Source organism: Corythoichthys intestinalis, chromosome 9 (assembly GCF_030265065.1).
Source record: "Corythoichthys intestinalis isolate RoL2023-P3 chromosome 9, ASM3026506v1, whole genome shotgun sequence".
Lineage (NCBI taxonomy): Eukaryota > Metazoa > Chordata > Actinopteri > Syngnathiformes > Syngnathidae > Corythoichthys > Corythoichthys intestinalis.
Genome location: NC_080403.1, coordinates 55,090,869 through 55,118,046, shown reverse-complemented (window position 1 = coordinate 55,118,046; position 27,178 = coordinate 55,090,869). Strand labels below are relative to the sequence as shown.

The following is a 27,178-nucleotide window of genomic DNA, read 5'->3' as shown; positions in this document are numbered from 1 at the left end:
AAACATGTAAACATCAAAATGGCACCATGCTGCAATTTCTAACTTATTGCAAACAGGTTGGGGAGATTCGCACTAAATTCTTGTAATAATACCATGTTCTGGCTCAGACTCCCATTATAAATCATAATTTTTGATATGCTGTAAACCTAATGTGTTATAATGCATTTTCCGTGATTACTCAGGCAATCGCTTCTTTGGCGAGTCAAAAACATGGAAATAGAGGAATTTGTGTGTTGAGAGCCTTACCACCCAAAAGTCACTAGGGGGCGCCAAAGGCCAATACATGAATTTGCTTGCAAAGAAAGCTTGGTTTTATGACCTATGGACTTATTTGGGCCTCTATGTCATATGAAATATTCAAATTAGACTTTTATTCCATATATGTGTGTGTATATATATATATATATATATATATATATATATATATATATATATATATATACACACACACACACACACAGCCAGCATAGTTAGTTTTGCTATTAGCATATTACTGCTATTAATGTACATAGGGGGCAATAAAAAAATTTTTTAAAAAAAAAAAACCTATATATGTGTTGATACAGTGGGCGAAATAAGTATTTAGTCAACCACCAATTGTGCAAGTTCTCCTACTTGAAAACATTAGAGAGGCCTGTATTTGTCAACATGGGTAAACCTCAACCATGAGAGACAGAATGTGGAAAAAAAAAAAAAAAAAATCACATTGTTTGATTTTTAAAGAATTTATTTCCAAATTAGAGTGGAAAGTAAGTATTTGGTCACCAACAAACAAGCAAGATTTCTCGCTGTCAAAGAGGTGTAACTTCTTCTCACAAGGTCTAACGAGGCTCCACCCGTTACCTGTATTAATGGCACCTGTTTTAAGTCATTATCGGTATAAAAGTCACCTGTCCACAACTTCAGTCAGTCACATTCCAAACTCCACTATGGCCAAGACCAAAGATCTGTCGAAAGACACCAGAGACAAAATTGTAGACCTGCGCCAGGCTGGGAAGACTGAATCTGCAATAGGTAAAACGCTTGGTGTAAAGAAATCAACTGTGGGAGCCATTATTAGAAAATGGAAGACATACAAGACCACTGATAATCTCCCTCGATCTGGGGCTCCATGCAAGATCTCACCCCGTGGCGTCAAAATGATAACAAGAACGGTGAGCAAAAATCCCAGAACCACACGGGGGGACCTAGTGAATGATCTACAGAGAGCTGGGACCACAGTAACAAAGGCTACTATCAGTAACACAATGCACCGCCAGGGACTCAAATCCTGCACTGCCAGACGTGTCCCCCTGCTGAAGCCAGTACATGTCCAGGCCCGTCTGCAGTTCGCTAGAGAGCATTTGGATGATCCAGAAGAGGACTGGGAGAATGTGTTACGGTCAGATGAAACCAAAATAGAACTTTTTGGTAGAAACACAGGTTCTCGTGTTTGGAGGAGAAAGAACACTGAATTGCATCTGAAGAACACCATACCCACTGTGAAGCATGGGGGTGGAAACATGCTTTGGAGCTTTTTTTCTTCAAAGGGACCAGGACGGCTGATCTGTGTAAAGGAAAGAATCAATGGCGCTATGTATCGACAAATTTTGAGTGAAAATCTCCTTCCGTCAGCAAGGGCATTGAAGATGAGACGTTGCTGGGTCTTTCAGCATGACAATGTTCCCAAACACACAGCCAGGGCAACAAAGGAGTGGCTTCGGAAGAGGCATTTCAAGGTCCTGGAGTGGCCTAGCCAGTCTCCAGGTCTGAACCCCATAGAAAATCTGTGGAGGGAGTTGAAACTCCGTGTTGCCCAACGACAGCCCCAAAACATCACTGCTCTAGAGGAGATCTGCATGGAGGAATGGGCCAAAATGTTTCAGAGGCATTGACGACGATAGATATCAATGTAGCGCTGCAACGATTAATCGATTAACTCGAGTATTCGATTAGGAAAAAAATATTCAAATTAAATTTTGATGCTTCGAGTATTCGTTTAATTAAAGTGGCGTTCTAATGGTTTATTTTGAAAGTGTTTGCATTTAGTTTTATGGATTAGAGTGGATACACTGCCCTCTGGTCTGCCTCTTTTCACATGGCTGAATCCAACTGCTCCCCGTTAAGACCAACGTAAGCTAAGTTTTTGTTTGAGCTAATGTTTTTCAACGCATTCACAATTTAGTTTATAGGTATATTTAGCCGTTTTTTCTGGGAATATGCGTCTGAACCATTTGTTAAACGCATTGTGAAAAAAACTTTGTAGCATTTAAGCTAGCGGACTTTTTCCTATGTAAGTTAGCCAGTTGTTCTTTTGTTGTATATAGATCCACATTAAAAAAAATATATATATATATATGTACTGTTTGAGGCTCAGCTCAAGTAATTTTTTTATGTTCCTTATCCGATTACTCGATTAATCGAACTAGTCCATCGATTATTCGACTACAAAAATATTCGATAGCTGCAGCCCTATATCAATGTCAACTCTCCCAGTTCAAATTGATTGGACGCTGACGGGAATAGTTACCTTTCTCGCACACACCATATAACTGTTTGCATTACTCTAACACACCTAATATAAAATAAATAGCACTTACACCATAGTTTAATGAAAAGAAGCAGAATAGAGGGCATAAGAGATACACAACGCCATCTTATCACAGAAGCCCAACGTGTCAAGAGCAAGATTGATGCACCAACTCTTGCAATCAGTTCTCCGGGGCACTCCAGGACAAAGAGCAGGGCGCTCTGTCCTAAAACAAGTAGCATCGGAGAGCACCCTCGCCCAACCAGGATAACAAGTTGATAGCGTGGGCGCCTTGGACGTCAAGACCTGCATCGGTCGCCGTGGCAACCACGTCCCAGCCACGAAGGATGACGCATGAACCTGACCTGCCACAGAGGAATGATCCCAAGACAACACCCAGCCACGCCTTCGGCACAGCCCACTCCAACGCAGCTTTCAAAAAGAACTGAACATTTAGATTACACGGTCGCTGCTCGGGAACATTTCTAGTTAGCCTTGTTTTGCTGACTCCGGTTCCAGCAGGGTCTCTCCGTCTTCTGTTTTTGCCTTGTTTTTTACTATTGTCGACGAATAAATCATCAACCTGTTTTCGGTTCTTTTGGAACATGGAGTCAGTACAAAGGGTTAACACGGGAGTGAACGCGCGGAATGTTGGCCCCCACCAGTTGGCTTGTGGGAGCGGTGCCAGCGGAACACTATTTCGTTTGGCTGGCGCCGTTTCCGCGGCTTGGCGGGGAGGAGGCCGAATTCCTTCAAAGTCTATGGCCATCAATGGCAGGGAACGAGTTAATCATCGTGAAATAACGTCAAACTCAAAAATAAGTGATTAAACCCATCAATATATTAAAACATCAAGAATGTTACAGTATCATCAATGTAAACATTTAAATTACGTGCACTCGCTGTAATAAGTTTTGAGACATTTGACCATTCGGTTGAATGCGAAAGTGTCTCAAAACGTTTGACCAAGGGGTATTTTATACCAAATTATTATCGATATCATTTGTAATCTCCAGAATTTTTTTCCTCAACGTTCTTGTTGCAGACTTTTTGTGCGGAAAGGAAATCCATGACCAGCTGGGCGGCCGTCCTGGGTCTCTCCAGCGCGATGGTGTGGCCGCAGTCGTCTAATAGGAACAGCTGACTGTGGGGAACCCCCGCCTTAAGCGCAGATGCCCCGGAAGCATCCAAAACCTGCAAAGACACACGTGCGTGAGACACAAACGTACGTCAAATTCACCTGTCGCGCTAATTGTTGCCAATAAAGCTATTTTCCCAATAACTTTTGTTACCTTGTCTTGCTTCCCCCAAATGACTTGAAGGGGCGACGTGATCAAATGTAGAGCTTCTTGCAGTGAGTGGCGAGATTTTTCCTCGACTAGCTCCATGAACACTACGAAAACACACAAACATATACGTGAAGACCAACACAGACACACACAAGTACATATCCGAAAGAAATACACACAAATACGACCGTACACAAAAACAAAACAACATCAAAAGAAACACAGTAGTGATATGGAATGGATACACACACAGAAAAAAAAAAGACACACAGAGCTACAAAACAAAAACAAAAAAAAACACACACAAGAACATAGAAACACAGATACAAACACACAAAAATATGGACCCACCAAAAGGAATATTGACAGAAATAAAATAAATTTAAGCAATCTAGTAAACATTAGCATTATATAGCATTTAAGCTAGCGAACGTTTGCTACACAAGTTAGCCAGTTGTTGTAAACATTAGCATTATATGGCATTTAAGCTAGCAGACCTTTGCTACACAAGTTAGCCAGTTGTTGTAAACATTAGCATTAAACAGCATTTAAGCTAGCAGACCTTTGCTATAGACCCTACTCACCAACGTCACAGAATGACGCGTCGCTGTATCCGGCCGCCATATTGTCCGTCAGTGTTTATCCGTATTCTCAATGGTTTCAATTTGTCGTGCAATTTATAGTGCAATTCATGGAAGCCCCGGTGCTTTCAGACGCTGTAAACTCATTGGATGCGTTGCATAAAAGGCGTAATGTGGAAAAGCTTCAGTCTATCCATTCGCCAGATCCATATTTGATGCCTAAATCGCTATTTTTCGACCCGCTGTCTTCGCCCTCTCTGCCTGACATCTGCTACCCTGATATCTACAACTATCTTGTCCACATAAAATCAGCCTATTGTCACGAAAGTTTGAAAAACTTTAAGAGCAGCACTCTAAGCAACATTACCCCGTGTGACCCTTTACTTCCAATTTTCTAAAATGGCGACAATCAATAAAAAAAAAAAAGTTGACTGCGACGCGTCAAGGATAGGTGCATATTGGACTGTTTCTTCAATAAAATACACAACTGTGTCTGCCTCATTTGCAAAGAGACAGTCACGGAAGATACGCAGCGAGAAATTAAAGCAACTTGAAGCTAATTTAATTTCACAGCAGCAGTATTTCGCAAGAGCCCGAGGGTCGAAAGAGAACGCCACAAAGGCGAGATTGTTGAAATTATGAATTGAAAAAAAAAATAATAAAGCAAATGTGACACACAGAAGGGCTTGCTAAAATTTCTTTAAATGTATTGCTCTACGTAAATCAGCCCAGGTAGCCCCCCACATTTTTACCACACCAAATCTGGCCCCCTTTGCAAAAAGTTTGGACACCCCTGTTTAACCGATGATCCGTAGACGAGGCCAGCTTCTTTCACTTGTTACCAGCTAAATATTATTCAGAAAATAAAGATGGTGGAACAAATAAGCATCTTGAATTTGAAACGGTATGTTGTCGGCGATTAGCCTCGCAATGATCTTAATTGTGGTTGTCAGCCCAAAACCCTCTAAATATATATTAAATGCATCTTACCAGATATAAAATGACTACTACATAATCTGTGGTAATCGTCTGGAGCCCAGTTTTCTCGTCGAATTGCAGCAGTCCGTCTCGCTCTACTCTCCGGGTCTCTTGGAATACGGTAGAACTTCAAGTCTCTCCGTCTATCTTCTCTGTTATTGCAACCGACCGCCACACACGCCTTCACCATTTTGATTATTAATGTTAACGAGCAGAAAAACACGCTATAATAGGAGGAATTTACGTAGCGGTAATGCTAGGGTGACCAAACGTCCTCTTTTGCCCGGACATGTCCACCTTTCACGCCGTGTCCTCGTCATCCGGCCGGGTTTTATAAATTCATGAAAATGTCCGGTTTTTATGATTTTTCACGGGACCAATTTGAAGAGAATCCCTCCGGCCGCTGGGGGGCAGCGCGTGCCTGCGTTGTCGTGGCTCCTACTAGTAGGGGCGGGAGAAGGAGTACAGTTTACCCCTTGTATTATGGGGCATTACCGCCATCTACTGGGTTGACGGTTTGGCAAGAAAACAGGCAGTTATAGACTACAATAAGGAATAGTTTTAAGAGACGTTTATAGTGCTCCGTACACCTTTCTGTAAGTTTATCTTCTGTTAATGTCGCTCATGTGTCTTCTGTTATATATTATACCGTATATGGGTACCAAGAGATGCAGTATGTTGTATTAGTCTTGTATTAATTGTTCTGCGTTCGTGTATTTGGTTGAATTGTATTATATTCTAAGAGGGCGCGCCTGCACAGTTGTTAAGTTTTTTATGATAAATACGTATATAATAGCAACTGTTGACTTCTGTCGGAGTTTTGTACTGGAGTGATCTGTAAAATCCCGTTTGGTGTCGCATCGTTGTGCTACAGATGATTGTAAACTTATATAGTAAAGTTTGATTTTGCCTCGTCTTCCGGTACTCGCTAATAGGGTAGCTATCAGTGAGCTAACTAAGCCGCACAAGGCATTATGGGAAACGTAGTTTTGAACTGCTGCGTTTGGAAACATGCCGGTTGAATAGTTTGTCAGTTTATTTTAGTTATTGTTTGCGTGCAATCTAGAACATTAAATGAGAATAAAAATTGAGTGGGAATAACAATTTCTCAATGACAATTGTCGTGATAATGATTTATAAAAATGTTTTTGTGGCACAAGCCTATTGTGTGTCTGTATTGACTGTACTATATTTCCACAGGTCGGCATATTTTTTTTGTCATTATTTAATTTTTATTTTTTTTTAATGTTTTTTAGTAAAAATAAAGCCTGTTGAGTAAAAAACTTATTTCTATATAGTATATAATATTTGGCTTTTTTTTTTTTTTTTTTTTTTAATAAAACTGAATTTTTCTGTCCAGACGGAGGAGGCACACTTTAAATATATTAAAGTATATAGGCATCTTTGAGTGAACTTCGAGTAAAATTCAAGTATCTCGAGACCGGGCAAAGTGTCCTCTTTTTTGGAAATCAGAATATGGTCACCCTAGGTAATGCGTCAACACGACGAGTTGACAGACAATATGGCGCGGATGCGTGGTTATGACGTCGTGTGAGTAGGGTCTATACAAGTTAGCCACTTGTTAGCAAGTTAGCCAATTGTTGTAAACAGTAGCGATACACAGCATTTAAGCTAGCGGACTTTTGGTACGCCATTTAGCCAATTGTTGTAAACATTAGCATTATACAGCATTTAAGCTAGCGGACTTTTGCTACGCAAGTTAGCCAATTGTTGTAAACATTAGCATAATATAGCATTTAAGCTAGCGGACTTTTGCTACGAAAGTTAGCCAATTGTTGTAAACATTAGCACAATATAGCATTTAAGTGAGTGAACTTTTGCTATGCAAGTTAACCAATTGTTGTAAACCTTAGCAATATACAGCATTTAAGCTAGCGGACTTTTGCTATATAGGTTAGCCAATTGTTGTAAACATTAGCATTATACAGCATTTAAGCTAGCAGACCTTTGCTATGTAAGTTAGCCAATTATTGTAATGATTAGCATTATACAGCATTTAGCCAAGTGGATAATGCTATGCAAGTTAGCCAATAGTTGTAAACATCAGCATTATACAGCATTTAAGCTAGTGGACCTTTACTATGCAAGTTAGCCAATTGTTACCATTAGCATTATACAGCATTTAAGCTAGCCGACTTTTGCTATGCAGGTTAGCCAATTGTTGAAAACATTCGCATTATTTGGCATTTAAGCCAGCGGACGTTTGCTACGCAAGTTAGCCAATTTTTGTAAAAAATAGCATACAGTATTTAAGCTAGTGGACTTTTACTATACAAGTTAGCCAGCTGTTGTAAACATTAGCATTATCCAGCATTTAAGATGGCAGACTTTTGCTATGCAAGTTAGCCAATTGTTGTTAACATCAGCATTATATAGCATTTAAGCTAGCAGACTTTTGCTATGCAGGTTAGCCAATTGTTGTAAACAAGAAGAAACACATGAACAAAAAGTAGACATGAATATGACACCAACGACAAAAACACAAAGAAAGACCCCCCCCCCCCAAAAAAAACAGTTACACAAAACACATACACACTAAAGACACATCCACAAGAGCACACAGTCACATACACATGAACAAAGACAGCCCAATGACACAAATTCACACAGAGACACACAAACACTGACAGATACAAAGACACATTTAAACACATAAATACACAAAAGACCCCCCCCCTCCCTCACACACACACACACACACACACACACACACACACACACACACACACACACACACACAATCTTGTAATAAACACAAATATGCAAATTTGGGAATTATGAATTTAGACTCACATTCTTTGTAGAAGTGGTTGTGTCGCATCCTGTTGTCCAGCAGGCCTCGCAGCACCTGTTCAAAGGAACAAATAGTCACGCCCCATCCAGGCTACGACGGCCATTTTTGTAGTCCACAACCTGTCTGGGCAGCTTGAGAGGCTTATAGCAGCACAGGCGCAACATGTCTTCCAACTCCTGGTCCGTGGACGGAATGAGAGAGATGGAATAATCGCCGGGGTTCTTCTCCATCTCCCTCAGACGGACGATAAACTCCGTTTCGGTGGGATATACCAAACCTGCGTTGCCGAGGGAACTCGTTTATCATGCCAGATGCGGACTTTGTGCTGAGTTGCGGCGGTTTTACCTGACGGACACATCAAGGTAACGCCAGATAGGTACGGTTGGTAGGTGGCGGCGTACACCCCCGCTACATTGCCCCCCATGGATGTTCCCACCAGGTGGAAAGGTCTTTTGTCCAAACCGACGCTCTGCACAAACTACAAACGGAAAAAAAACACAATTAAAACATGCAAAAATCTCTTCAGTTAGTTAAACTGGCGGCCATTGACAGCTACAGACATCTAATCCATTATGGCTTAATAATGCAATTGATCGGACTTCTACATAAATCCACACACCTGATGGATTCGGGCAACCTGCCCCCGAATGCTATAGTCGTCCGACCCGGTCCGGCTGGTCCCCTCGTGTCCCGGCATGTCCACGCACAGCACGTGCTGGTCTACGGGGAGGTACTGTTGATGAAAACCAACACAAGTCGTCAAGACATTGACACATATTGGAAAAAGAAGAAAGTGAAGAGACCTTGACGAAGGGCAACCACATGTCTTTGGAGGCAGAGAAGCCATGTAGCAGCAGTAAGGATGGCGTGGTGCCCCCTGGCGTCCCGCGGGTGAAATAGCAGAAGCAGTAGCCGCCGCTGTATGAGTAGCGGATGGTCAGGCCCAGCTTCAGACGCATCCACCTGCATAAACATGACATGGGTTCAACAAACTCCTTATAAGGGCCAGAGCACAAAGTGGTGCGAGAGCCCTATTGTTCTGCAAATGTTTATTATTATCATTTTATTTCAGTTCTGTGACATTGCCACCTAAGGTGTTAGTTGGATCCTCCTCAAAATTGGTGAGATTGTTCATGAGACATATAATATTCAAAATTATGAAAATGGTGGGGTAACACTTTATAATAACTATCCGTTTTACTAGTTAATAGATCATTAGTAAACTGTTGATAAATTATTTATTGTTGATTTGTGAAGTATTTGTTAACAGTTTGTTAAGCATTTACAGGGTGTTCCAATATTGTTGACAACATTCTAAATGCCCATGCTAGTTGATGGATCTAAATAAAACTATATACACTTTATGTTGAAGGTCATAAGTTTTACTGGTTAAATATCAGAGAAAAGTACAAATATTTGTTGGTTCTATGGCAGATTTTCATAAATGTGCAACATGAGCGCTGCCTGCAAAATGCCTTATCAAAATGCCTTTTCTTTTGAAGTGAACGGCATTTCTTAACCTGAAAAGATAGAAATGCCAAACGTTACACACAAAAACTTGAAACGTTTCTACACAAACTGTGTTTCAGGTAAAGAACACTCAAAATCAAATCGGAAGTAACCTGTAAATGCCTTAAAATGAACAGGAAGTTATCTGGAAATCCCCTAAAACCAACAGAAAGTGAATAATAAACAGGATGTGACCCGGAAATTCGCCAAATTAAACAGGTGACCCAGGAATGCGACCCTTAATTCCCCAGATTCAATAGCACGTGGCTTTGACTGCCACTGACGCCCATAGACACGGTAGAAGCATAAAAAATAAAAACTCAGTGCCCCTACCAAAATGGCCGCAGGGCAACCATGTTGGTAGTGCGAGAGCCCAGTTGTTCTGCAAATGCTTATTATTATTATATTGATTTATTTATTTATTCTTCCCAGTTACAGGGTGTTAGGTTTTGTGTTGATTCCCTCCTAGTGTGTCCTTGTAATTGCCATTGATTTTACCTGGTGTACCGCTCCTTGTGTATCCTCCAATCTGCATCCACCTGTGTCACCCATCTGTTCTTCATTGTCTCGTTACCCTTTGTCTGCGTGTGTATATAAGCTCACAGTTTCTTTTCAGTCCTTGTTGCGTCATCGTCAATGTCTATATCAGTGTCAAAGTCGATGTCTATCGAAGCCCTCGTGTTTCAAGTAAGTTTTTTGATACCCAGCCTTTTGTTAGTAACCTGAGTTTTGTTTGCTACTGTGTTTTTTGGGATCACCTCAGTTTTGGTTTGTACTTTGTTTTTTCTGTCGGCCTTAATTAAATCATTTTTTGCACCGCCTTTTATGCCTCGCTTCACCTTTCCTGCGTTTGGGTCCACACACACCTGCCCGCCCAGCACTTCCTGACACAGGGTGAATATCTGAGACATTGCCACCTAAGGAGTTAGTTCGATCCTCCTCAAAATTGGTGAGATTGTTCATGAGACATATAATATTTTAAAATTATGAAAATAGTGGTTTTTCATTCATGGGTCTGACCTGGACAGATCTGCAGCTACAGGAAGCGTCTGGTTTAAGTTATTGCTGTCAAAGTGAGAGCCACAAAATATCACATGTGATGGTTCACTTATTTATTTTTTCCCCTTCTGTCATTGTTTGCGTGCTATCCTCATTCAAATATGAAAACCTTTAAATGTTTGGGTGGTTTTAGTTTAAGCACACAGTTTTTTCATCTGAGTGATTTTGACAAACATCAGATCACATTTGATGGGGATTTTATGCAGAAATGTGAGAAATTCCAAGAGGTTCAGATACTTTTTCGTACCATTGTACATGTCACTTTCTGTTGACTTTGGGTTACTGAAAAGGAAGTGACTCAAGAATGCTTCCGAATGAATAGGAAATGACTCAAAATCAATGTGAAGTAACCTGTAAATGCCTTAAAATGAACAGGAAGTTATCTGGAAATCCTCTAAAACCAACAGAAAGTGAATAATAAACAGGACGTGACCCGTAAATTCCCCGTTCGTTCATTCGCTGCCACCCTCCCACTTCAAACGGATTGGACGTCTACTAGTGATAAACTCACGTCAATTCACGACAGAGGTATTAAAACAAAAACTCAGTGCCCCTACCAAAATGGCCGCAGGGCAGCCATGTTGGTAGTGCGAGGGTCCCATTTTTCTGCAAATGTTTATTATTATTTTATTTATTTTATTTTCCAGTTACAAGGTTAATATCTGAGACATTGCCACATAAGGAGTTAGTTGGATCCTCCTCAAAACTGGTAAGATTGTTCATGAGACACATAAGATTTAAAGTTATGAAAATGGTGGGATTTCATTCATGGGCCTGACCTGGGTCTGGTTCCAAAGCCACCCTTTTTTTTTTTTTTTTTGCCAACACGCTAAATTCAGTAAATGACTAATAACTCCCCGATCTAAGGTTCAGTCTTTTTCAAATCTGGCATGTATGAGAGGTATTCCCGCTTGAACACGACTGCATTGAAATATCCATTAGGCTTGGCGTCGCCTGTTGTGAACAAGAAACACCCTTATTTTATTTATTTATTTATTTATTTTTACCTCAAATCAGGGGAGCCTCGACATGTGTTGAGGTGCCTGGTGAAAATTATTGAGGTTTCGTTGAAGCGGAGGGGTCCAAAAGGAAGTTGAAAATGACCGTCAACATTTTGTCTCACCACAAATTCTGAACAGTCAAAACTTGGCAGATATATAACATATCTGCGCCTAACTTCCTGTGCTTGATGGGAGTCATCCTCAAGGGTCCTGTAGGGGTCATTTGCATCAAACCTACAGCGCCAACTAGTGGCAGCAGAAAGTCAATCATTTCACTTATACATGTCCAATTCTTTTCAGGTTGGTCAGTGTAGTTACAAGATCTTTTGTAATATTACATTTTAAGGCCCATGTCCTCATGTGCCTGTCTGTTGCCGTGACGACTCCTTGTTCGCCATTAAAGTAAGAAGTAGAAGTAGATTTTTTTCAGGCACTTGGGCAGCTGATAGAGCCACGAAATTAGGCACACTTGGTCGAATTGGCCCAATTAGAAGATTCTTTTTGGTTTTGAATAAGGACACAGCTGCACAGCTCAGTAGTGCCTCCTTTTTTGTAGGACCCTCTTCAATAGGGGTATTTTCTCCTAAGTGTGAATGTATTTTTAATCCCCCCCAAAAAAGAGGCGGGTTTCGAGTATAGTTAGTATTATGATATTCAATGTTAATTTACCATTGTGAGTATAAGCTGCTCAAAAAAATGAACAATTGTTCATTTAATTATTATGTTATTACATTATTGATCAATTAAATTATAAACATAAGCTAAGATTCACGAAAAGTAAAATATATACATTTATTGAGAACATTTTTTTTTTTTTAGTTCTTTTATTTATTCTTTTTAGATGGTTGTTTATGAAGTTGTTTTATTATCATTTTAATTTAGAGCTGTCCCGACTAGTCGACATAGTCGACGTCATCGATGACGTGAATCCGTCGACGAGCAAAACATCACGTCGACGGTTAATGAAGGGTTAAAAAAATATATGCGTGGAAAGTTCAGAATGTGGGACGCTCTGCATGCAAGCGGGGAAAGCGGCACAAAGACAAAAAAGCGCACCAGAGTGTCCAAAACATTGACTTATTTCAAAGAAACAAAGGAGGGTACACTGTTTTGTCCTGTCTCTTCAATGCCAAGCTTGGCTGCACGTCGGCCGAGAATGAACACCTAAAGCGCCGTCAACCAGTTTGTAAGTCCATCTAACTAACTAACGACATGTTTTATTGAAGTTGCTAAGCCTGTCACGATATGCAATGAGTCCAATTATCGCACGGCAAATAAAAATGAGACCGGTCATTTTCACGGCTGCCTTTTATCGCTGCGCACGTCCGTGCGTGCGTGCATACATTGGTGCGTGCGTGCTGATGGCTCCAGTTCCTTTCTCTTATCAACAAGCTGTATAATTAAAGTTCAGACATACAAAATAAGAAAACACATCCATATTAAACACGTTAGCACTGCTACACTTAGGTGAATGGGGGAAAAAGGCAACTTACTTTAGCCTGCTATAAAACATTGGCAGTTGTCTCGTGAAAGCAAATTTGCGGTTAAAAGGTGACACTTCAAACAAGAAAAATGACTGGTTAACAACATTTGCAAACGAAAAAATGACCCCCAAAAAATCTATTACTGACACTACTTGCAATTACAAAAAGTGCTTTTTTGCTGAGTGTAAGGCTGAAGTTAGCGGTTTAGCGAACGTACTTCCGGTAAACATTTCAAAATAAAAGCATGTCATGTTCTTCATATAAATAGCGATTTCTGGAGTTAATCCCACATACTTCAAAATTCAGATTCTACACTAAAATACCTTTAAAATGACACTCTTTATGAAAAATCTGATTGGCAATGAATAATTATAATTATCATAATACTATTATATATAGTACTATAATATTAATGCGAGGTGTTTGTTGGAAAGGAAGTCAGTGTTCTGAATCTGTTTACATGCCATTCTTTTGCACTAGTTAATTCTATCAGCATTTGAACTCGTTTATTTTTTGATTTATTATTGTTATTTACGTGTTTATTTGTACTTAAGTAAATAATTTACGTGTTCCAATATGTTTTTTGAATTGATAAGCGTCAACAAAAAATTTCATTGCTACATTAGTAAAAAAAAAATTTTTTTAATTTATAAGATTAGTCGACTAATCGTAAAAATAGTCGGCTGACTAATCGGGAGAAAATTAGTCGTTTGGGACAGCCCTATTTTAATTATTCAAAAATTTTACATGGGCTAATTTTTTTTAGAATAGTGTTGACAAATGTATAATTTTATTTAGAAAAAAATAATTAATTTCTTATTCATATTTTTTTTCCTGCCTAATAATAGTTTTGCATTTTTATTTTAATAGTTTGATAAGGAACATGTATGATTTAGGAAGTTATTTTGATCTTGTTTGATTTTAAATGATTTAAAAATATAAACATGAACGTATACAAAACTTGTTGCAAATTATGTATTGAGTAAAAGAAGGTATTTTTGATTTTATGATTTAATTTATTAAATTAGTATTTAGGTTATTTTTTTATCATTACATTTTAAATTATCTGAAAAATGTCAAAAGACTGATTTAAGTATATAAATTGTTGCAAAAGGTATACATTAATTTAGAAAAAAAAAATCCTTATTTTTAAAATTATCACATAATAAGTTTTTATTAGTCCCTTTATTTTTTTTATTTTAAATTCATTAGATTTTTGTAGTTTTTTTTATTTTTTATGTAAGCATTAACAAAAATTACTAGTGTCGATATTTATTCATTTAACGTATTTTTATCATTTAATTATTTAAAGATTATTTCTCATCCGTTTTATTTAAATTAAATTTCACTCTATTTTTCTTTTTTCTTTTTTTTTTTTTAAAAAACATACATATGGACAAAAACTAAAGTGTGGACATTTACTCGTTTGTTGCATGTTTGTCATTTTATCATTACTTACTAATCATGTTTTTAATTCATCATTATTTTTCCCTCTAATCTATTTTAACGATGACCTTATTTTGCCTTTTTGAGACCGTTGCTCATTTCCAAATGTCACACAAAGTGAGAAATTGAAAAACCCAACTGTTGCAAATTACTTTTTAAGTTGCTTAATGATGATAGGAAAAATACTAACTTGATCAATGTCAACCTTTGTTTATGCTCCTTATGAGAAATTCTTGTGGGTAATGTCTGTCCCCAAATGACAGCGTGAAATATAGTAAGCGGTCAATTGTGACTAAGTGCTCCTAAAGTGACTTGACTCACCAATTATAAGCCCGAATGATCAAACTGGGCCAGATCCGCACGGCCGTGAAGAAGGTCAAAAATGGGAGCGCCAGGATCGAGCCCATCAGCATCATGGTCGCCCCCACGCTCGGCTCCATTGCTGATCGCTGTTAATAGCAGTGAATGAGTTCAAAACATCCGAGGCGTTCCACAGAGCTCAAGCTTAAAGCCTCTGTTGGTTTGTCTGTCTTAGCCTTATTAACTCATTGACAGCAATAGACGTGAAAGCCATTTTAACTGGAGGGCTGTAAGCGAACGATCGTATCTTGGTGCTTTTTTTCTGTGAGTCAACATATTTTCCCGTGAGTTAACTCAATCGCTTAGCGCGAGTTAACCCATATGGCATAGCGTGATTCATCTCATTTACAGAGTCAACACATTTTTAGCAAGCGAGTTAACTCATTCGCAGTGAGTCAGCACAATTTTCAGGGAGTAAGTTAACTCAGTCTAGTAGTCGATTAACCAACGAACTAGTTAGTTTGAATAATCTAGTAATCGAATCACAAAGGTAAAAAATTAAAATACCCGAGCCGAGCCTCAACGGTATAAAAACAAACGAGGATCTAAGTACAACAAAAGAACAATTGGCTAACTTAAAATGACTAAACTATTAAACTTAAAATGGATTGAACCTATATTGCTGTCAACAAGTAGACATGCCAAACTCCAATTTCTTGTTCTGTTGACACAGATGGCAATTTATTTGCCTTTTTTTGTTGTTGTGTTTTTTTAAACAGTGAAAACACTTCAGTGTGCGGAAAAATTAGAACTTGAAACAGTTTAAATCTGAGCTATGTGCCATTTAACCAGCCATGACTGGGCAAAATCGCAAAGTTTCATAAACCAAATCAATCTTTGACGCTTACTCAACTAACATATTATTAAATTTGATGACTTTGCAGTTAACTTATTCACTGCTGAATAGCATTGAGTGATGTTTCACTGCCATTGACGGGGATACACGTCCAATTCTTGGGAGGGATAGACGACTATCTACCTTGATAGCGGCCAATGTTAAGCATCCAGAACCTGTCAAGATTACTACATGCGGTTCTAAAAAGCCGGAAATGACCTCTAATTGACACCTGACTCAAAATGGACGTCAACTTACCTTTGCTTTTTTTTCAAGCTACTTCACTGTCATGTAAAACACTTTGGTCACAGTTGCGTCACCTTGACTTTAAATAAATGTTTACGACCAGGGCAAAGGTGCTCCAACGTAATTACGTCATCGAATTATTTACGTCAAGCTGAAAAGGTAGAGATGAATCTTGCATTGACGAAGAAAAAGACTCAAAAAGCAGGTATGGCGCCACTGTCACTTGGCTGTTTAAACATTAGATAAGTAGAACAAATCAATAGGTCAATAAATGTTTGGTTTTACCTTAAATGAGCGCGTTTTCGTGGAAATAAAGTGAAGTTAAAGACGGCTGTGGAAGGAGCTTACCTGACGGTTCGGCTAAATTCGACGAGTCACCGGTAAATGCCGATGTCTTCCTCCATCGGGTCCGTTAGTTTCCCTCCTCTTCCTCTTTCCACCAAACATTTAACCGCCTTTTATCCGCACTTAAAGGGGAAGTACAAAGGACGTGATGCGTTCATGGAAAGCTACGGAAATTGTTGGAGACGATACTTTTGGTGGAATCGGGGTTGAATTGTTTAATTAAACACATAAAACAATAGTTTCCGACAATTAAGTCCAAATTTTGCAAGGCAAAAATATACATTTATTCATCGTATTTCCCCATTTTTCCCCCTCCAAATATTTATTTAAGAACTGATTTCTTAAGCCGACAGAGCAAGTGACTGTTTTTGGTCATTAAAAAGACGTATATATTAGCAATTATTATATTAAAAAAAAAGAATATATATACAGTATATATATATATATATATATATATATATATATATATATATATATACGGGCTGTCAAACGATTACATTTTTTTAATCAAGTTAATCACAGCTTAAAAATTAATTAATTGTAATAAATCGCAATTCAAACCATCTCTAAAATATGCCATATTTTTCTGTAAATTATGGTTGGAATGGAAAGATAAGACACAAGACGGACATAAACATTCACGCATGATAGCATTAACATGATTAACATTCTTTCTGTTAAAGGGATTCACGGATAGAAAGACTTGTAGTTCTTAAAAGATAAATTTGAGTACAAGTTATAGTAATTTTATATTGAAACCCCTCTTAATGTTTTCGTTTTAATAACATTTCTAAAATTTTCAATCAAAAAATAAACTAATAGCTCGCCATTGTTGACGTCGCCGAGTGGTGACGTCACATCGGACCCCCTGCCATTCTTCCACAGTGTCTTTAACTACGTAAGGTAAAATACACCACAAGGTGTCAATGGTGAGTTTTAAATTAATTAGAGTGCTTTCACTAAATGATACTGTAGCGACTTAACTGTTCCGCCCAAATGCATGATGGGAAGTTGGGCAACCATGACTGTCAGTGGTGACTGCAAATGTTATACAGTATGTTCTGCGTTGTGTTCAATTAGGCGTGCTAGGAAAAATAACGTCTCCTGCTCCGCCGAAATGCATGATGGGAAGTTGGGCAACCAGGACTGTCAGTGGTGGCTGCCAATGGTATACAATATGTTATGCGTTGTGTTCAGTTAAGTGTGTTGAGAAAAATCAAATATTTTAACGTGATTCATTTAAAAAATTAATTACTGCCCATTAACGCGATAAATTTGACAGCCCTAATTAATATATATATATATACACACACACACACACACACTATCGTTCAAAAGTTTGGGGTCACCCAGAAAATTTTGTGTATTCCTTCAAAAGTCTCAATTTTATTTTAAAAATGAGTTTCAAAATAAATAGAAAATATAGTCAAGACACTGACAAGGTTGGAAATAAGGACTTTTATTTTAAATAATAATTTTCTCCTTCAAACTTTGCTTTTATCAAAGAATGTTGTTTCTATTGGGGAAAAAAACTGTTCTTTCAAAAAGGAGGAAATTTCAAAGTGATCCCAAACTTTTGAACGGTGATGTATATATATTATTAGATATAAATATTAGCGCTGCCACTGAAAGCGCTAGCTAGTGATAGACCTAAAATCATTAAAAAATTGAAAATCGTTTAATTTTTTAAAATAAAATCAAATATAATATAATAAATAAGTAAAAATAAAATGAATTAATAAAATAATTCAGAAAATATAATTTAGTAATAAAAATAGTATAAGATAGATTTAAAATCACAGCAGAATGATGGCAGCGAAAGAGTTAAAAAATATTTACCATAATTTTTTGGACTATAAGGCGCACCTGACTATAAGCCGCATCCCACCAAATTTGATACGAAAACAGCATTTGTTTATAGGTAAGCCGCACTGGACTATAAGCTGCAGCTGTCGTCACTGTATTATGGGATACTTACACCAAACTATAACAATCGATAACTTTTTTTGAACCACCATGAAGCTTTGAACCAATTGGCTGCAAAGCTTCATTGCTTCAAGAAGCTTCATCACTGCTCCCTTGGGGGAGACACTCTGCTGCCACCTGCTGTCAACACTGTTGTCGTTCAACATGCCTCCTAGCATGCATTGCAGCGCTACAGATGTAAACAACAATCAAATTCATGTTCTGTGCTAAATATTTCTTCAGTTACCGTTCCATTTGTTTCATTAATTGCTAGTCACACTTTATTTTACAGTGGTGCCAGAAGACTGTCATAAGACCATCATAATTATGACATGACACTGCTCTGAGCATTAAAGAATGCTTATGACAGATGTAATTTTGTGTTATCCGGCAAATTATCTCACTTTTGAATCGATGTAAAAGATCCAAGATGGACCTAAATAGAGTTGGTGACATAATTTGCCAAATGACACTGACATCTGATGACATCTGTTATAAGCAGCCATTAATGCCCATGATAGTGTCATGCCATAATTATGACGGTCTTATGGGAGTGTTATGACACTGCTGTCTGACTTTGAACTTGAACAAATAGGCTGCACTGGACTTTGTGGGGAAAAAGTAGCATTGTATCGTCCGGAAATTATGGTAAATGTTTTCCTTTTTTTTAATTTTTTTTAATTTTGAAGTACGATTCCATTGATAAGAGTTAAATAAAATTATTATCTCAATAAAATGGTTTTTACAAAAGCGTTCTGAAGTTTGATTAAATTCTTAATAGCGTTAAATACAGTAAATTTGTTATGTCAATAAAAACGTTAAAACAAAACCTTCTCAAAGATAAAATGTCAATAAATTGAAGAGAAAAAAAGACAGCGATTCAATGTTCTACCACTAGAGAAAACCCGCGTACAATCACTCTAGGACAGATTAAACATGTCGAGTTCACAGACTGTTCGAAAATTGAATGCCGCTTTTCGCGCCATTCTCGTGTTTAGAGCGCCGTTTTATTCTTTTTAAAAATAATCATGAACTTGCGTGTCTGTCTGAAACTACACATGAAGTAAAAGATATTTGTCCCTTTTTTTTGACCTGAATCAAACCCGGCCTCTCCACATGAGGGCGCCACCATCTCAACATAGTAATTCGAGGGGGTTGTTGAATGTCCCATGGCGAGAAAATGGAAGTAAATGTTTCATTTGGGAGCCAAAAAAAATAAAACCTCCTGAACGAGTGTTTCTTTAGCTGCTGACGTAACTTCCAAAGAACGCCTTGTAAAAAAAGCTAACATTCCCAAAGAAATACGTAATCTTACACCTCCTTTTCCCTTCTAATTCATGTTTTTACCCTTCATGTTCAAACTGGTATCGTCGCCAGTGGCCCTGAAACATAAACATTATTTTTCTATTTTTTAAAAAAATATGTATAAATGACAATAATTACAATATGATGAACGCTATTTGACGCCTGAATTTGCATTGAAAAAAAAATATACATAAAGCCTAGGTGGAATACATCAAAATATTTTTTTATAAATATATACAGTATATATATATATATATATATATATATATATATATATATAGAGAGAGAGAGAGAGAGAGAGAGAGAGAGAGAGAGAGAGAGAGAGAGAGAGAGAGAGAGAGAGAGAGAGAGAGTATTGAATTGAAAAAAAAGAGGTAAAAATGTGATAAATCTCAAAATAAAAGATAGAAAATATAGAAAATAAGGGAAGTAAATTTATTAAATAATTTACTTTAAAAAAAAAAGAGAAAAAAAAGAAAATGATGAATAAATGCCTCCTTTTTATATTTAAAAAAAAATATATATATATATATATATATATATATATCGAATTTCGTTCCAATATATTATATGTTTTTAATTTAGTTTTTTAAACCCATTTTTCGTTGTTTTAATTTTATTTATATTTTTGTTGTCATAAAATTATTACAACATATAACATGCAACAATTAATTTATGCAATTGTGTTATTATAATTATTTAATTATTATTATTATTTTTAATTTACATAGTTTTTTAAATTTAGGATTTTTCCATTTTAGTTGTTTAATTTTATTTAGATTTTTATTATTATCATAAATTCATTGCAAGAATGCAGCAATTAAAAAAATTGTAAAATATATAAAATATTTTTTAAAAATATTTTCTCATATATTTTTCAAAATATAAAGTGTTTTTTGTACAAAGTTTTTGTTTTTGGGATTTTTTTTGTGGTATATTTTTGAAGTTAATTTTTTTTCTATATGTTAATATTATTTTAAAAATCAATGAAATTGTAAAATGTTTAAAAAATAAAATTAAACATTTTTTCTTTTTGTAAAATATATAAAATAAAAAAAATATAACTGCAACATAAAAAATAAACATTATGAAAAATAAACAGATATCCATATACATTTTTTAAAAATGTTTTAAAAAACTAAATATAAAATAGAAACATTAACAATTCTTGTTAATGCTTAAAATTTGGACGAAACGAAGAGCACGACAAACACTTCAAGTACATTTATTGGGCACAAAAAAAAAACACAAAATGCGACGAACAATAAAAATATGGATTCTCACAAAAATATATGACTTCCGATTTAATTAAGGACTTACTTGTCGTTTGTTCATGATCATTTGTAAATAATTCTTTTAACTTAAATGAGACGTTTCTTCATTCGCTGCCCAACGGATTGGACGTCTATCGCTGTCAATGGCAGCCAATGAGCCACCAGATAACTTAACATTGATAAAATAATCGGTAGATAAATAAGCTGGTAATGTTGGTAGGGGGAATGAAAGCTTTTTTAATGATTTTGCCATGAACTTAAGTCAGTTTGTCACTAGTAGACGTCCAATCCATTTGAATTGAAAGGGAAGGGAATGTTGCCCCTACCAGCATGGCCGCCCTGAGGCCATTTTGGATGGGGCTATGAAAGATCTTTTCATGCTTTTTCCATGAATTGAGGTGAGTTTGTTGCTAGTAGACGTCCAAGCCATTTGAATTGGAAGGGAATGTCGCCCCTACCATCATGGCCACCATAAGGCCATTTTGTTTGGGGCAATGAAAGGTCTTTTCATGCTTCTGCCATGAATTGAAGTCAGTTTGTCTCTAGTAGACGTCCAATCCATTTGAATTGGAAGGGAAGGGAATTTTGCCCATACCAACATGGCCGCCCTGAGGCCATTTCGGTCGGGGCAATCAGAAGTCTTTTCATGCTTCTGCCATGAATTGAAGTGAGTTTTTCTTTGATAGGCGTACAATCCATTTGAATTGGAAGGCAAGCCAATGTTGCCCCAACCAACATGGCCACCATTAGGCCATTTTGAAATGGGCAATGAAAGCTCTTTTCAGTGCTTCTGCCATGAATTGAAGTGAGTTTGTCATGAATAGATGTCCAATCCATTTGAATTGGAAGGGAAGAGAAGGTGGCCCCTACCAACATGGCCGCCCTGAGGCCATTTCGGTAGGGGCAATGAAAGCTCTTTTAATGCTTCTGCCATGAATTAAAGTCAGTTTGTCCCTAGTAGACGTCCAATCCATTTGAACTGGAAGGGAAGGGAATGTTGTTCCGACCAACATGGCCGCCATGAGGCCATTTTGGTAGGGGCAATGAAAGGTCTTGTCATGCTTCTGGCATGAATTGAAGTCAGTTTGTCTCTAATAGACGTCCAATCCATTTGAATTGGAAGGGAAGGGAATGTTACCCCTACCAACATGGCCGCCCTGAGGCCATTTCGGTAGGGGCAATGAAAGCTCTTTTAATGCTTCTGCCATGAATTAAAGTCAATTTTTACCTAGTAGACGTCCAATCCATTTGAATTGGAAGGGAAGAGAATGTTGTCCCGACCAACATGGCCGCCATGAGGCCACTTTGGGAGGGGCAATGAAAGCTCTTTTCATGCTTCTGCCATTAATTGAAGTGAATTTGCCACCAGTAGACGTCCAATCCATTTGAATTGGAAGGGAAGGGAATGTCGCCCCTACCAACATGGCCGCCATAAGGCCATTTTGGTAGGAGCAATGAAAGGTATTCTCATGCTTCTACCATGAATTTAAGTTAGTCAGTAGTAGACGTACAATTCATTTCAATAGAACGGGAATGTTGCCCCTACCAACATGGCCGCCCTGAGGCAATTTGGTAGGGGCAATGAAAGCTCTTTTCATGCTTCTCCCATGAAGTTAAGTGACTGTGTCACTAGCAGACGTCCAATCAATTTGAATTGGGAGGGAATGTTGCCCCTACCAACATGGCTACCATGAGGCCACATTGATAGGGGCAATGAAAGGTCTTTTCATGCTTCTGTCATGAACTTAAGTGAGTTTGTCACCAGTAGACGTCCAATCCATTTGAACTGGAAGGTCTCACATTTGTTCTTTTACTGCCAGCCCTCCCGCTTCTAAAAAAATTGGGCATCTAGCACCGTCAATGGCTGCCACTGAGTTAAAATACAGTTGGGAGTTCGAGTCAGAGCATTTCCAGTTTTGGAGTTTTAATGTGAAATATGAGCTCATTTCAACATCTGGCCGCCGCCGATTTACGAGCCGATAAATCAAGCCGACGTGTTTCGGGCCTTCAAAATAAAAGTCGAGTTAAGCGCTCTTGTAAACAAGCGACGACTCGCTCGCTAGTAAATCAAATTTAAAGCAAATCCAAAACAAACCCGAGTCATGAAAATCAGCGAGTCGAGCACACGCGTGTCAATGGTGGCAAGGCGTGTCCAAGCTTTGCCCGCACTTCCAGCAGCAGTAGTGTTGATGATGCCACGCGTGGCCATCTTGCGTGTGGAAAGAGTCACTGAAGATCAGCTAGAGAGAGAAACAAATCAGTTTATTTTTAGTTAACTCACTGGTTGCTATTGACAGCGATAGACGTCCATTGGATGTCTAATGCCATCACTGAAAGATGAGCATGAGCACAACCAGTCCTCCCAGTTCAAGTGAAGTGGACATCTATCGCCGTTAATGGCAGGCTATGAATTAATTTGGCGTCACTTCCTTGTAATTTTAGGGTAGTTACGGGTCACTTTCTTAAAATTTTGGACCATTTCCTGCTAATTTTTCTGCGCATTAACCGGCTACATCCTTTTGATTTCCAGGTTGCTTTCTGTTGATTTTATGTCACTTCCTGTTGAATTTGGGACATTTCTGGGTCACTTCCTGTACCTTTTGGATAATTTTTTCTTGATTTAAGGAGATTTCCAGTTCACTTCCTGTTTATTAGCCACTTCCTGTTTGCTTTGGGGCATTTCTGGGCCACTTCCTGTTGATTTTGGGTCACTTCCTGTATATTTTGAGTCATTTCTTGATGGCTTATGGGCATTTATAAGTCACTTCTTGTGTATCAGTCACTTTCTGTTGGTTTTGGGACATTTCTGGGTCACTTCCTATTGATTTTGGGTCACTTCCTGTACGTTTTGGATCATTTCTGGTTTATTTAAGGGCATATCCAGGTCACTTCCTGTTTAATAGTCACTTCCTGTTGGTTTTTGGGGCATTTCTGGGTTACTTCCTATTGAGTTTGGGTCTCTTCCTGTACATTTTGGGTCATTTATGATTGCATTTCCAGGTCACTTTCTGTTTATTAGTCACTTCTTGTACATTTTAGACCATTTCTGGTTGATTTAACAGCATTTCTGGGTCACCTCCTGTTAATTAGCCACTTCCTGTTGGTTTTGAGGCATTTCTGGGTCACTTCCTGTTGATTTTGGGTCACTTCCTGTATACTTTGCGTCATTTCTTGATGGCTTAAGGGCATTTATAAGTCACTTCTTGTGTATCAGTCACTTTCTGTTGGTTTTGGGACATTTCTGGGTCACTTCCTATTGACTTTGGGTCATTTCCTGTACATATTGGATCATCTCTGGTTTATTTAAGGGCATTTTCAGGTCACTTCCTGTTTAATAGTCACTTCCTGTTGGTTTTTGGGCATTTCTGGGTTACTTCTATTGATTTTGGGTCTCTTCCTGTACATTTTGGGTCATTTATGATTGCATTTCCAGGTCACTTTCTGTTGATTTTGACTGACTTATTGTACATTTTGAATCATTTTTGGTTGATTTAAGGGCATTTTCAGGTCACTTCCTGTTGGTTTTGGGACATTTCTGGGTCACTTGATTTTGATTTTGGGTCACTTCCTATACATTTTGATTAATTTCTTGTTGATTTAAAATCATGTCCAGGTCATTTCCTGTGTATTAGTCACTTCCTGTTGATTTTTGGTCATTTCCTGTACATATTGGATAATTTCTTGTTGATTTAAGGCAATTTCCAGGTCGCTCCCCGAACTTCCCGTTTTTATGGGGACATTCCTTGTTGATTTAAGGGCATTTTCAGGTCACTTCCTGTTTGTTAGTCACTTCCTGTTGGTTTTGGGGCATTTTTGGGTCACTTCCTGTTGATTTTGAGTCACTTCATGTTGATTTGGGGTCACTTTCTATCCATTTGTTTCTGGTTGATTTAAGGGCATTTTCAGGTCACTTCCTGTTTGTTAGTCTCTTCCTGTTGGTTTTGGGGCATTTCTGAGTCACTTCCTGTTGATTTTGGGTCACTTCAAGTACAGTTTGGATAATTTCCTGTTGATTCAAGGGCATTTCTAGGTCACTTCCTGATTATTAATCACTTCCTGTTGATTTTGGGTCATTCCCTGTACATTTTTTGTTCATTTCTGGTTGGTTTAAGGGCATTTCCAGGTCACTTCCTCTTGGTTTTGGGGCATTTTTGGGTCACTTCCTGTTTATTAGTCACTTCCTGTTGGTTTTCGGGCATTTACGGGTCACTTCCTGTTTATTAGTCACTTCCTGTTGATTTTCAGGCATTTCTGGGTCACTTCCTGTTGATTTTGGGTCACTTCCTGTACATCTTGGATAATTTCTTGTTGATTTCAGGGAATTTTCAGGTCACTTCCTATTTATTAGTTACCTCCCGTTGGTTTTGGGGCATTTTTGGGTCACTTCCTGTTGATTTTGAGTCACTTCATGTTGATTTGGGGTCACTTTCTATCCATTTGTTTCTGGTTGATTTAAGGGCATTTTCAGGTCACTTCCTGTTGGTTTTGGGGCATTTCTGGGTCACTCCCTATTGATTTTGGGGCACTTCCTGTACATTTGGGATCATTTTTTTGTTGATTTGAGGGCATTTTCAGGTCACTTCCTGTTGATTTTGTGTCATTTCCTGTTCATTGAGAATAATTTCTTGTTGATTTAAGGGCATTTCCAGGTCACATCCTGTTTATTAGTCATCCTATTGGTTTTGGTGCATTTCTGAGGCACTTCCTGTTGATTTTGGGTCATTTCCTGTACATTTTGGATAATTTCTGGTTGATTTAAGGGCATTTCCAGGTCACATCCTGTTTATTAGTCATCCTATAGGTTTTGGGGCATTTCTGAGTCACTTCCTGTTGATTTGGGGTCATTTCCTGTACATTTTCTATACTTTCTGGTTAATTTAAGGGCACTTGCCGGTCACTTCTAGTTTACTAGTCACTTCCTGTTGGTTTTGGGACCTTTCTGGGTAACTTTCTGTTGATTTTGGGTTATTTCCTATACAATTTAGATAATTTCTGGTTGATTTAAGGGCATTTCCATGTCCATTCCTGTTTATTAGTCACTACTTGTTGGTTTTGGGGCATTTCTGGGTAATTCCCTTTTTATTTCACGTCACTTCCTGTTTGCTTTTGGGTCACTTTGGGGTCACTTCCTTGTTAACTCTTCGAGGGTGCCATTTTTAACCGGGAAGGGGGCGAATAAATGAATGTGACTGTTAACACAATTGTGAGCCGAGTGCAGTCGTGCACGCACTCCATCACACAAATTCTGATGTCAAAATAAAAGCACGTGATTCTACATGCACAGTATTAACGAGCTACAAGGTGCCTGTCAACCTCCTAACTAAAAAGTCTGAAAAATATGGTATGTATAAATGACAGAATGATTTCACAACATTAAACCAATGAATACAAACACAAAACAATTGGCTGACCTCGTCGCAACCGCAACAGCGCGGCCAGACGCTCTGGCAGTAATGGCGTCCGCACAGCAGCTTCCCATCGGTCCAGAAGTAGACCAGGTCCACCAATCCCTGGCCGCAGTCGGCGCAAACGAAACAGGCCGGATGCCACATGGCGTCGGCGTAACCGGCGCGCTGGGCGAAAACCGCCGGGTCCTCTGCCGACGCCTCGCCGCCGCAACCAGAGCACCGCTGACGGTGGCAAGGAGAGGAGAACTCTTGATAAACATTGAAAGACTTAAGAGTTAACTTACCAAAACAAACAAAAAAAAATACTTTTGTACTTCAAAAAGAAAAGAGTGAGAACAAAAACTATTATAATATTTTTAAAAATGTTGTATAACAGATAAAATCGGTCTTACATATTGAGGGTTGTTCTCCTCGCCATCTACGATGCCCCCCTCGCCGTCGGCCAGGGCTCGGCCGTCGGCGGGCAGCGCCACCTCGCCCACGCCCAGCGCCTCTGTTTTGTAGTGCTTGACAAAGAGCAGCATGGCGGAAATTTCGTCTTCGCCGGCCAGGCTCCGGCACGCCAAAGGGTCTCGGTCGTAGACGGGGAGTTGAACGAGGAGACGCCTGCGCCGCAGAGCCGCCCCGCCGGTGCCGGAAACGGGTCGCTGGATCTCGGGGATCAGCTCCATGTATTGCTTGGCCTGGCCAGATAAAACAGTTTGCTATCATTGCTGAAAATAAAGTACAAAGTAAAAGGGAATATTTCATTTTTCGTTTTTCATGATTG

General features: G+C 38.4%; 2 protein-coding genes across 2 annotated transcripts in view; both read right to left on the bottom strand.

Moving 5' to 3' along the window:
- Positions 1 to 712: 712 nt before the first annotated feature.
- LOC130921242 (monoacylglycerol lipase abhd6-A-like) lies at positions 713 to 16,610 on the bottom strand. Its single transcript, XM_057844893.1, has 9 exons — positions 16,461 to 16,610; positions 14,993 to 15,120; positions 8,976 to 9,135; positions 8,792 to 8,905; positions 8,518 to 8,650; positions 8,292 to 8,449; positions 8,172 to 8,226; positions 3,802 to 3,902; positions 713 to 3,703 (listed from the first exon to the last, which is right to left on the bottom strand). The coding sequence occupies exons 2-9, from the start codon at positions 15,109 to 15,111 to the stop codon at positions 3,509 to 3,511; spliced, it is 1,035 nt and encodes a 344-aa protein (XP_057700876.1). The 5' UTR covers positions 15,112 to 15,120; positions 16,461 to 16,610; the 3' UTR covers positions 713 to 3,508.
- Positions 16,611 to 20,946: 4,336 nt separating this feature from the next.
- The window catches only part of lmcd1 (LIM and cysteine-rich domains 1), a 32,468-nt gene continuing 26,236 nt past the window's right edge, over positions 20,947 to 27,178 (bottom strand). Inside the window, exons 4-6 of the mRNA XM_057844894.1 lie at positions 26,802 to 27,092; positions 26,413 to 26,631; positions 20,947 to 23,241 (exon numbers count right to left, since the gene is read on the bottom strand). Coding sequence (XP_057700877.1) covers positions 23,134 to 23,241; positions 26,413 to 26,631; positions 26,802 to 27,092 — 618 coding nt within the window. The 3' untranslated portion in view covers positions 20,947 to 23,133. The remainder of the gene's footprint in view (positions 23,242 to 26,412; positions 26,632 to 26,801; positions 27,093 to 27,178) is intronic.

Coding starts and splice junctions, on each gene's coding strand:
- LOC130921242 (XM_057844893.1), bottom strand. CDS start 15,111: ATGGAGCCGAGCGTGGGGGCGACCATGATGCTGATGGGCTCGATCCTG. Junction 8,651..8,791: donor AGGTTGCCCGAATCCATCAG/GTGTGTGGATTT, acceptor TTCCGTTTGTAG/TTTGTGCAGAGCGTCGGTTT. Junction 3,704..3,801: donor TTTGGGGGAAGCAAGACAAG/GTAACAAAAGTT, acceptor GTGTCTTTGCAG/GTTTTGGATGCTTCCGGGGC.